The 12,787-nt window shown below is 33.1% G+C and overlaps 1 protein-coding gene across 3 annotated transcripts in view; it reads left to right on the top strand.

Annotated features, from left to right (window-relative positions):
• LOC146996798 (uncharacterized) overlaps positions 1-12,787 on the top strand; it is a 68,598-nt gene that overhangs the window by 42,112 nt on the left and 13,699 nt on the right. For 2 of the 3 annotated variants that reach the window (XM_085818667.1, XM_085818665.1), the window contains exons 2-3: positions 2,046-2,097; positions 3,684-3,810. In XM_085818667.1, coding sequence (XP_085674793.1) covers positions 2,076-2,097; positions 3,684-3,810 — 149 coding nt within the window. In that variant the 5' untranslated portion in view covers positions 2,046-2,075. The remainder of the gene's footprint in view (positions 1-2,045; positions 2,098-3,683; positions 3,811-12,787) is intronic. The other variant, XM_085818664.1, reaches the window with a different exon arrangement.

Here is a 12,787-nt window from a genome sequence, read left to right as displayed (position 1 = left end):
GGTGGAAAAAGTGCATCGGAATAAGCATCGATGAAGCTTGTTCAATGTCTGGAAGATTCCAAAGTATACAAGCAGTAGTAAAACAAAATCTTAAACTATTTAAAAATGCGAACCTAAATTCAAGAATCTTTTCAGCACTTTGTAAAAGCACGGGTGCAGAACATTCAGCAATATTATTTCACTGTGAGGCAAGAGTGTTATCACATGGGAAATTTTACAACGTGTTTATGAATTAAGAGCTGAAATCGCCATTTTTCTAGAAAAGGAAGATCTTCCGGAAGTCGAGCAGTTTCTATATGTTTAATTTATGATGAAACTGAGTTACTTGGTTTACAGATTCAAGATATTGAATAGCTTGAATTTTCAACTCCAAGGAGTAAATAGACATATATTTGATACGGCAATGCTTTTTGCAGAAAATTGGAGTTGTGGAGCAGAAGTTTAAAACAAAAAAATGCTAGAATTATTTGCAAATGCGGATGAATGTGTTAAAATTTACAATGCTGAGGAACGACATGGGAAAATTGTTTCTCTAAAAATAGAAGTTTATTAGCCGTGCTGGCAAAGAATTTTAAGAAGAATTTTCTTGCTGCAAGTTACGAGTAGGTGAAGGATTCCTTTCGAAATACACCATAAGATCATTCAAATGCCGAAGGAATAATAGACTTCAAGGCAAGTGGCGAAATCAAAAGACAATTTAGTAATAAATTACTCTTTGAATTTTGAGCAGAGTTAAATGATGAGTTTTCTGCTCTGAAGACGAAATCCTTTCGTCTTATGCTTAATTATTAAACATTTTCAACCTTCTACTTTTGCGAAACCATATTTTCCGTGGTAGCTGCTTTGAAGACAAAATATAGATCTCAGTTGAATATAGAGAAAAAAATTCAGAGTGTCTATTTCTAGCACTAAAGCTTTTTTCGTAAAACTGCCCTGCAAAACAGACCCAAGAAAGTCACTAATAATTATTGAACTTGTTTTAATTTAGTGTTGGTAAGTTAAATTCATTATGAAGTACCGATACATTCCTATTTATAAGTGTATTATATGTCACTGTAAATATATATTTTATTTTTTATTATGGCAGAATGATTTTTGCTTTCCTTTCGCTCAATTAATAAATTTTTTAATATTTTCTTTTCAATATTCTAACCTCCTCTACTTAGCGTTAACACCTCCCTTTAGGAGAGCTCTCCCCAAGTTTGAGAATCGCTGCCTTAAGCTGTTTGTTTTCAATAACATTAAGATTTCCCATAATAATGTGTTTGAATGGTGGTCAATGCATTTGAATCTTTCCGTTGTACATACATTTTCAGTTGGAAAAAAATGACACTTAACTATTATGCTTATACGTAGGCGTTTATTACAAATAGTAATGCAAGATAAAATATTGCAATGGCTATAAAACTCTTTCGAAACCTCATGTTGCATATTTTACATATGTACTTAATATATTTTGTAAATTAAATACTTAAAATATTTTGTAAATTTACAAACAATTTGCTTAACAAAATGCTTAACGATATCTGCGTTTTTGAAAAAATGAATAGAAGTTAAGTTTGTAGGATATAGGTATGAGGTTTCAAAACATGAATTAATATATAAATAAAGGTTAGAGTGCTTACCATCTTACTTAACAGGTATCTGAAGAATTATTTTGATATTCGACTGGTTTGAATAAAACATCATTATTAAATTATCGTTCGATTAATTTAATTCTAAAATATAATTATTCTTTTTTCAAATGGATAAGTCTTATTTAAATCTCAGTTTTTCATATTCCAGCCGTTCATAAAAACAAAATTTTTTAATTAAAAATTAATTAAGTAATTTGTGTTTTAAAGGTGTTAACATTTCATGGAAGTAATTTATATTCAATTGTTATTTAAAGTTTTCAAAAGTGTTTGGCAGATACGAAGGTTCATACCAAACATTTTATAAAAACTTTAAATGCAAAAATTATGTGTAAAAATGTCCAGAAGTTTTATATTTGTGCTTAATTTAGGTTTATTCATACATAATTACTATCTGGATATCTTTTCCAGCACAGCTCTGAAATATTTTTGGGCGTAGAAATGATGGACTACTCATCTTTCGGTAAGATTTATATATTTCTATCTTACTGCAATATTTATTTATTTCTTATAGAGCTACATTTAAATTAATTAGCGAGTTTCACAATAACCTCCAACGTAAAACATCTTCCTGCGATCCATCAAAATGCCTATCAGTGCCTTACATACATCACTACGGCAACGAGCCTCGGTTACGTGAAGCAGATTGTCTCATCTGAAGCTTTGTCGACATCATTAGTGTCACTGCTGCATAAGTACATAACTTACTGGGCCCTTTTAAAAGATGTATGTATCAATTCTGTTACACTTTCTCTCTTTTCCTCTATTTCTGTATTCGATGCATACGTAAGATATATATGTAAGATTAAAAATATGTAAATCAAAATTATAACTTAAATTAGCAATAGCCCCATAAATCTTCATTTTAATTTATATATCTCCCTTTCTGTTCTAAAAGGAACAATCGCTTCTGTGTCTTTTCAAAATTAATTCGTTTCATGCTTTCTTATGTGATCCCGCAATGCGGACAGCTCTTATCCAGTCACAGATCAAGATACCTTTTGACTCTCCTACGTTTTTGAATATGCACTTACTTCTGTCCTTTCCATTTTGCTCTTGATCTTGCCTCTCTGCTTGTCTGAAAGTGTAAGCTTTCAAAAATTGTGGGGTGCTTATCGCACCTGTGATGTGTGACGAAGAATCTGTGTATCAAGACTTAGTTGTTATATTTTGTCTTCGGCCGCGTCTGTTTGTAAATGTTATGTTTGTAACTACGCAAAAGAGCTTTCGCCAAGTTATTGCTACTCAACTATCTCCAATACATCGCGGCTATCACGCAAGCATCAGTATGTTACAGATTATATTACATATATATAAATATGTTCGTTTTATATTGATAATTTTAATGATTGCATAAAAGCAGTATATAGGTGATTTTGAACAAGAAGCGCATGAGAGGTTTGTCTGAAGGCTACCCAACCTTCCAACATAAAAGATGTTTTCCCTTCCGTATGTGAACATCAGAGAATATCTAAGAGAAGAACGTTACGCATTGAAACGCTGCTAGTTCTTTCACAGATGAGAGAGTTGCAATTAGCTTTAAAATTTATATTTACGATAAGATTATTGTAAGAGCCGCGTATTACTAATTCGTTAATGTATGCTTTCAATATTTTTAAGACTATTTCCTATTAAATAAAAATAATATAAACAAATGTAAATATATAATTCAATTCCTATAAAATATTAATAATAGCATTAGATTAATAATATATAGTACAATATTGTTTGTTTTAATACTGTTTTTAACAAATATTTAAATTGAGCAATCTACTTGTATAGCATTTTCTATTCTTCTATTTATTACCTTATTTTTCATTGTTTGGAATATTTTACGCATACTCATTGGAGAAGGAAATTAAATTTTAAGCCATACAATTCTACTTCAATATACTTGTATATATCAGTATTTTCGAACGGTGTGTTTATTAAACGTATGCATAATTGTTATAAAAGAATTAAAAAATAAATAAACTCGAATGTTACACTAATACGTTCGCAACTACCACATTAATTTTCTTTCATTATATAGAGCTCATTTTTTTCCAGCGTTGGTAACGGCGTGCATAGTAGCTGCTGTTATCGGTGTGCTATCAGTTTTCCTGATCGCATTTTTCTGCTTTCTGGAAGCCGAGGACGTACCACATGAACCTCATGAGACGGATTTCTTGGCCAGGTATTTATATTTATATTTCATTTGAAATTCTAAATACTCCTTCAACATTTCACTTGAGATAATTTAAGGTTTAATTCCTTGAATTATCATTTTATCTTACATTCAACAGAAATGGATGCATCCTTTCTATGAGCCTGATTAATGTAGGCACCACATGCCTCATTAATTTTGTTATCAACTTGTTTTCCCTTAATGATGTAAATAAAGTTATGTAAAGCGCTAGCAAATACTTTAAAAAGTAAACTTTTGGATTCCTCTGAATCTTTAGAAAGCACATATAGCTTGATAGTCAGAACATCACTTTATTGTTTTTGATAAATAAATTCTTGGACATATCTTAAGACACTTTTCTTGGTTTACAAAAAACAATGGTTGCTATAAGCGCTCCAGAATTTTATTTACGCACATCACATCTTTAAATAATAGATAAAAGCAACAAGGCGACGGGATGTGAATTAGCCAAGCAAGGTGCAGCAAAGTGAATGCGCACTGATACACTCATACATATTTACATGCTAATTTCAGGATCTATGTTAAGCCGCTGTTACTAACACTAGAAACCCCAATTAAGGGAGACCTGACATGCAAAACTTCACGGGTGGGAAGCAATGGTGAATGTCAGGTAGAAAAAGTAGAAGCCCTGGCCTGTGTATGTTTTGGTGTGCTCTGGGCTCAGAAAAGAAAGGGAACTGATGCATGAATGTGGTTGTAATTTAATGTCTATTCGAAGGGTGCGCGAAACCAATGAAAATTTAAGCAGAGCCCAAAGTTAGGTGTTATGCAAGAGATTACGGAGGAGGTGGGTGGTGTATCGTCCTAAATTCCCATCTGTATCAATAAATTCATACCCGATGAGTTGTCGAAGAAAATTGTTCTTCTGAAAGGCTTGCAGAGCTTTAAAATCTGTGTTTTAAGGCAGCGCACAAGGTGGGCGAAGAATAGGTCATAATTGGGCGAATATTTGCAGTGTAAACCCACGTTTTCCACCGAAGCTGGAAGAGGAGGCAGTTTACCTAGCAATTATTAGTGGCTTTACCTATTGCAGCTAAAACGTGCGATTTCCAACTGAGAGCGGTATTAAATTTCACCCCCAGATATGTCGCCATGTTGACTTTCGGCTCTGTCTCATTGTTAAGCGTGATCCTCCTCCTGTGGTGGTCAAGAGTCAACAATTTAGATTTTGTCGCATTAATGCACGTCCTTTTGGGCACACCAGTCCTCTATCTCATGCATTTTGCCTTGTAGACGATCAATGACAAAGGTCGGGATTTATTGAACACCAGAGTGTCGCTGCATCTTCGACGTAGCATGCCATAAAACAGTAAATGCTGTCGTTAAACCTGGGAAAATCTATGACATAAATTAAATAGGGTTTTTTAGGCCAAGAATTGATCATTGCGGTACACCAGCTAGGATTTTGGTAGCTACCGAGTAGTGCTTGACTCACGTGACACTGCAGGTTCTGTTAGTCAGAAAAACGTGAATGGGAAGGACCAGCTAAACTGCTGATCAGGAATCTTGCACAAAGCTGGTTCCAAACTTTTATATATGATGCATTCGAGGATTTGTCCAAAGTCGGAAGCAGGCTAATGGACCTGAAATTTTCTGGCTTTAAATTATTTTCCCCTGGTTTGGGAATCAGAATATCAGTTGCATGTTTCCATTCGTTAGAAAAGTAGCTCAGGTATAAGCACGCATTGTATATTCCACAGATTTTCGAAATAAAACTAATGTGGGAGTTGCTTGATCATCTTATTTGAGATATTGCCTTTTCCAGGATCTTTCTTATTTGATAGTTTTAAAATAATGTTTTTGACCTCCGTTGGTATGATAAAACTATTAATGTTTATGGCTGTAGGTTGCTGTAATCAGCTGTCTGCTGATCAATTGAGTGAAATGAGTATGTGAAGGATGCACATTAGGAATGAATTGCTCTGGAAAATGCTTTTGGTTTGTCTTCGTCTATGTATAAAATGTATGTAGAGGTTTGTTCGTAGTCTTGTTGCTTTTTACATTTATTCATGTATTCCAGAAAGATCCGTCCTCCGTGTTCAAACCATCAATTTTTTTTATTCCACATTGCATTACGGTGGTCTGCTATCATGCATCTAATTTTCCTATTTAGCCTATTGATAGCTGATTTGATGTCTGGGTCCCGCGAATATAATTTTATATGGTAATTGCGCTTTCAATTTCTGCTGGCAGTTTTAGGTGAAAATTTTATATTTAATTTCAGTTCATTTTTGAAAGGCAGTATTAATGCACTCTGTGATGGTGCAGATTGCATAAGTAGAGTCATTGATGAATTTTAAAAGTCTACTATTGAGGGAATAAGATTTGAGATTATCAACGAAGGCCGATAAGTTAGTGGTTTTATATCAGTCATTTTCAGATTTAAAAATTCCCAGGTCCGCCAACACCGGTACATGATCGGAAGAGAGGTCGTTGATCAGTTTATTATGTAGTAGGTTCTTGCTGAGTGTTAGAAAAATGTTCAAGATATCAGGATTTTGTCTTGGGTTAGTAGGCCTAAAATTGCATGCTTCGGTAGGAAATATGTAATAGGGATTATTGAGCAGAAAGTTGTACAAAATTTCAACAGTTTAATTGCTTTTGCGGTAAGTGCTTGGCATTTAAATCTCCATCGATGGTGGTGGGATGTGGATTGTTCAGGAGATTTAAAAAATACTCATCTCTTAACTTGAGGTCCAGGATGTTGTAAATAGAATAGAGAATCATACTACCCCAGTTCGGAATGTGCACAATGGCTCTGACATCCTCAAATTCATCACTGTTTTTGGAAGCGTAAAGAAGCGTAGGTTCTGAACGGTCATTGGACAAGTGATCTGCGGCACTGCGGATTATTGCAGGTGTAAGTGGCACGGTACAGATTCTTTGAAGGAAACGTAACCAAATATAATTCATAATTAAAAAGATTAGTACTATGGTTAGCAATTTTGGGCTTCATATTATTTTATCTTACACATACACACACACACACACACACACACACACACATATATATATATATATATATATATATATGTATGTATATATAAGTTTGTATGTATATTAATTTTACTCTTAAATAAAGTAAGCAGATTATAAAAGTAATTAAATCAGCTATATAAACAGACTTCATTACCAACCCCTTAATACAGAGTAACGCTATTGTTTACAGTGTTTCTTACGACTGAAACTTGAGAGCGAAATATCAGCAAAAGGAATAACAATGAAACGCAAGTAAAACTATCTTCCGATTCAAAACAACAGTACAATGGAATAAAAATTGTGCCGTGTTCTTACGATTAAAAACTGCATTGATTTGTAATGGCGTTCTGTGTGGTGCTTTAATAATGAGATGTATAAGTTCGTATTAGCCATGCGTGGGATTAATTAATGCATATAATATGCAAAGCCATCTTAGAGGAGATTAACTGAGCAATCCAATGAGCTGTGCATTAAATTCGATGTTCATTAAACAGACATCTATTAAGTTACAGAACAATGTTGAATCTTTTCAAGCATAAATCGCAGTCATTACCTGAAGTCATCTTTTAGCTGATTTATTACCTGAAGTTATCTTTTAGCTGATTAAAAATGTAAACAAATTTTAATCAGCTAAAAGATGACTTCAGGTAATAAATACTACGCAACATACTTCAGGTATGTTGCGTAGGCTACGTTTGACCATCTAGAAAATGAGAAAATGACTGTAGTGAATAAATACTAAAAAATTTGATTTCAGAAAATCGCAAGTATATAGTTGCACAGTTTTTTAATGGAATAAAAATAATGTGTGCGAAGACTAATAAGATTCTAAATTACAACGTCATTAGAGCTAATACTGTGATTTCTATCTAAAAACGTTTAGTTTAACACATTATTATTGGCTCTCAGGAGCCAATTAAATGATTTCTATGAAGAAAAGTTAAATCTGTATTATTATAGAATTATGTTTGAACATTCTGTTTTTGTTTGGTGTTATTGTATTCAAACTACGTTTTGTCAAGCAATATTGTAAAATGTTTCAGAAATTATCAGACACAGAACTTATTTTAAGTACAACGATAATATAAAATACTTTAGAATAATGGTTTACGAACTGTAAGTTTTAGCCATTCTAATTTTGTTGTATAAGATTTCTTGAATAAAATAACACCAACTTTGGGTTATTGCATAGACTTCTTAATTTATGAAAGATCTCTCTGCCAAAGAAAACTATTCATACGACTAATACTACTTCATTGCCACTTATGCAAATATAATAAATTACGACATATTGAGAGATCTGTCGATTTCTCGAGGTAAATTGTAGTAATTACTTGTAACTTTGGAATAAAACAGAGTTCTTGGTTTACAGAATAAATGTCTTAATGAAATCTATATTACAGTTGAGTCCAAATCTTATGTGTATACATGTCATAATAGTCATAATACAGGGAAGACCCAATCCTCCTAGTCTCACTGGACCATATGATCATAAAGGGTCGACCCCCTCAAGACCACAAAAGGAAAGAAGAGAGAAAAAGAAGCTAATTAACTAAAAATAATTGGAGGTTAATTAACGAACTAAAAATAAGGAAGAGACATACAAACAACGAAGCACAGCACGTAACATTCAAAATCCAAAAACAATTAAAAACCCCACGGACAAACAGAGTGGCGGAAACTCTCAAGAAACATTCATTCACATGAATTTTCGGAACAGGCACAGGCGGTCCAAAGCCATCGAGGAATTCCCAATTTAAATAACCTGTAGAAGGTCAAACCGAATTCCCTACAATATTACTTAAATAGCATATTATTTGTATAATCATAATTCTATTTAAACTATTAATTTATTTCAAAAATTTACATTAATAGTCCTACCACTATCTGAATTCAAATGTATTAATTATCTTTAATAATCATAGAAAAGAAGCTCCAAGACTGCCAATAACCAAAGACCAAAAACCAAACCAAAACCAAAACTGGAAAAACTTAAGATTGCCATGTATCATATTAAAATTTTAGCAATTACTCCATTAAGAACAGAATATAAGAAAAATTTTAAAACTTTAAAATTTCACAACATTTTAAAGTCAAAAATTACAATTTAAAATTTAAGAAAAATATAAAAATTCCTTAAAATTTAAAATTTAAAAATCAAAATCCTGAAACTCAAAACCACCATTAATTTCGATAATTTAAATCTGGTAATCCATCATGGTTCTCAACATCTGCAAGGCCATATCTATGCAACAACTTATCTCCTCGAAATATTATATGCACAAAACATCTACAATGCATTAAATAAAACAATACACAGAAAAATTTCAAAATTTTCGTAGTAAACCTATAAATACTCATAACTGAGAATATAATACATATAATCAAAAGATAAATATACACAATACTGAACAAATATTCCAAATTCAACTCTATTAGAATTAATCAGATTCATTGCACATTTAGAATATGTTTTAAGATTTCCAAGTTCCATGACTTATCTCCCAAACATTTCTTTCTCAAATTTTCCAATAAGGAACAATGATTCAAAAAGTGATCTGCGTTACCAACTTGATGGCAACGACCACACAAGTCTGAATTTTGTAAATTAAATCTCGAGAGGTACGCGGGAAATCTTCCATGCCCAGTTAAAAACTGGTTTAAATCAATATTACTAATTGGTCGCATACCATTTTGAATTTTAATAGACTTCAAAAGATCCACGCACCTCTCTGATTTATTCCATCTAGTATTCCAAATTTCATCATAAAAATTTTTCATCTTTCTAATTGCATAACTTCTCGAACCAGAAATTTCTATATATTCACAATCATCATTAGTGGTCGCCTCTTTAGCCAGCACGTCGGCCCTTTCATTTCCAACAAAGCCAACATGGGCTTTTATCCAATGTAAATGAATGCACATATTCTGCATCAAAAATTTCAATAGACATTTAATATCAAATATTAATAAATTAGTAGGACGGGCCGAGGTCAAGGATTGAAGCAAAGACATACAATCAGTATATATATGAATAGAATTAACACAAGTCAAATTTTTCTTAACCCATTGCAGGGCTTTAAGTAAAGCACAGCATTCCGATTGAAATACATAATTATAATTATTAAGCTTATATTTTTTATTTTCAATTTCAGTTCCATAATGATAAATCACAAGTGCTGCACCCAATTTATCATCTTGCCTGGACCCGTCAGTATAAATATCCAATTCTCCAATTATTGGGAATTACAATCAAATTCAAAAACACATAAATCAGAAGGATGTACCAAAATATTATTAATTCTTTCAAACATATGCCTTGTAATCAAAATATCCTTATACAATTTAAAATCAAGTCTACCAGTGCTGAACAAAAATTTTTCAAAATATAATTTATATAAAATTGAAAGAGGCGGCGTGCCAGCTAGAACGCAGAGCACCTCAGTTGAGACAGTACGGAAACATCTTGTAATCATTAAGCACCAGCTCCTCTGTATCGCATCGAGTTTGTTCCTCAACCTGACCAAATCCCCGGCTCTGGATCCCCAGGCACCAATTCCATAGAAAACTCTAGGGATAATTACATTATTCAAAATATCTTTAAGAATGCATGATTTGTTACAAAGTGTCTCACTAGAAAAAGATCTCCTGTAAAACATTAACATATCATCTGAGAGCCGATGAATTGTTTTAAAATGATCTGCGAAGGTCAACTTGCAATCACTTTTGACTCCCAAATATTTAATAACATCAACGAACTTTATTCTTTTTCCTTGATATCTAAATCGTGGAGCTCTCACTTTGATCCCAGCCCGCGGGAAAATGATTGCAAAAGTTTTTTCTAAGTTCAATTCAAGACCCTCGCCGATTGTCCAGTTTTCCAGTTTTAAAATAACATTCTCAAATGATTTCTCGAGTTTTTCCAATGATGCACCATACATCAGAAGAGCAAGATCATCTGCATATGCAATAAAGTTAACATCACTGGGGAATTCCAAAATAAGAAATTTGTTTAATATGATATTCCAGAGCAGGGGAGCACTGCAGGAACCCTGCGGACAACCAATGAAAATTTCTAGTTCTATCTCTGCAGTTTCATCCTTAAAAGCATTAAACAAGATTTTGCGATTGTTAAAATAACTCCTATAACATTGAATCAAATTCCTTGGCAATTTAAGGTTAATCATGGTTTGTAAAATAGAGTTCCAGCACACTGAATCGAATGCAGACGAAACATCCAGGGACAGCAGCACTACGTGATACGAACTCTTATAGCTTCTAATAAAGTCAATAGTATCATATAATTCATCATCTGTAGAACAGCCAGCTGTGAAACCATACTATCGCCGACTGAGTATCATTCTACTATTCAGGTAAAACTTCAATCTCTCAACCAAGATTCTTTCATACACTTTTCCAAAAACACTCAAAAGTACAATTGGTCTATATCTGTCATTCTGCTTTGGAATTAAAACAACTCGACCGATTTTCCAATTTCTTGGAAACACATAAAATTTAAAACAGTAATTAAACAGCAATATAAAAATATCCAGATATGTAAAAATTAAAATCTGAACAAATATAGGATTAAAACAGTCCGGGCCCGGAGCGCTTGGACGCCTCATTTATTCAACTGCACTTCTGATCTCTGCCTCTGTAATTACAGCGACATCCAATGGACAATCAGAAAGTCTATCCTCATCTAATGAAATATCCCCAGGTGCTCCCAATCTGAGTGATTGCAAAAGCTTCTGTCTATTGAGTTCAATCAAATTGTCAACGTGCTGAGGATTATTCAGAGCAACAGCACGTCTCACTTTTTTAGAGGCAGTTCGATAAAAATCATCATAATAATAAAGATTATTAAGAAAAAATTTCTTCTTAGTTTCAAATTTTGTCTTCCGAATCAGACATTTATAAGTTGCCAATTATTTTTTATATGCAATTTTCCTTTCATTACGTATATTGTCCGCTAAATTCAAAATTTGCGAACTTTTCCTCAAAGCACGTATCCGGCTACAAGTAAGTTGTGGAGTCCACCACAAAATCTGCCTACTTCCCTTTTGTTTTGTTTGTAACTTCTTTTTAACATCGATAGATAGATCCTCAAAAAAGTTTTCAATACATTTTTCAATTCTATCAGAGTCCTCACACTTCAATAAATCTAATTTAAACTTCTGCATTATCGGAGCAATTTTATTACAATATCTTGTAATCCGGTGGACATCTCTTGTTAAAACAATCTTAGGAGCACAGTGAATATTTTCATCATAATTCAACTGCAAATAACGATGATCACTAAGACTCTCATCCATCAGAACTTGCAGAGCTCCAGAATTGATAGACAAACCTGGTGAGGTCATAACAAGATCAGTCCATCCCTCACCGACGGTAGATTTGAAAGTTGCAGGAAAACTCAAATCATTTAGTAAAATTATATTATTAGAGACGATAAAGTCAAATACCAATCGCCCTCTTGCATCAATATCTCCTGCGCCCCAGCTTGGATGTGTAGAATTAAAATCACCGGTAACAATGAATTTATTATAATTTTTCATCACAGATTCCAGTTGAGAGAGATATTCCTCTATGTGTTCTGCCGCAGAGAAGTAAACTGTAATGATGCCCAGTCTGCCCGAAGACAAATAAATAGAAATAGCTGTAATAATATCAGTTTCATAGTCTCGTGTGAAATCAACATCTGGTTTAGTTACTATAATTCCCGTTCTTCCTCCACTATTATATGCGGATCTCCATTCAGGATTTTGAAATGCCAATTCATTCTGTACCGCATAGGGCTCCTGCATACAAATTATTTCAGGAGAGGAACCAATAATCTCTTTAAGTACCTGGAGCTGGGCTTGGGCGAGTGCGCAATGATTTAAGTTTATACTCAAAATTTTCATACCAGACTTTTTCATGATTAATGTCCAAAGAACAAATATATTATAAAAATTCAATAAAATTACAATAAAATTTTACAATA

Source organism: Stegodyphus dumicola, chromosome 6 (assembly GCF_044657685.1).
Source record: "Stegodyphus dumicola isolate Sdum_Otavi_A_Nest chromosome 6, ASM4465768v1".
Lineage (NCBI taxonomy): Eukaryota > Metazoa > Arthropoda > Arachnida > Araneae > Eresidae > Stegodyphus > Stegodyphus dumicola.
Note: the sequence above shows the minus strand (reverse complement) of the source record. Positions and strands in the feature narration are given on the sequence as shown.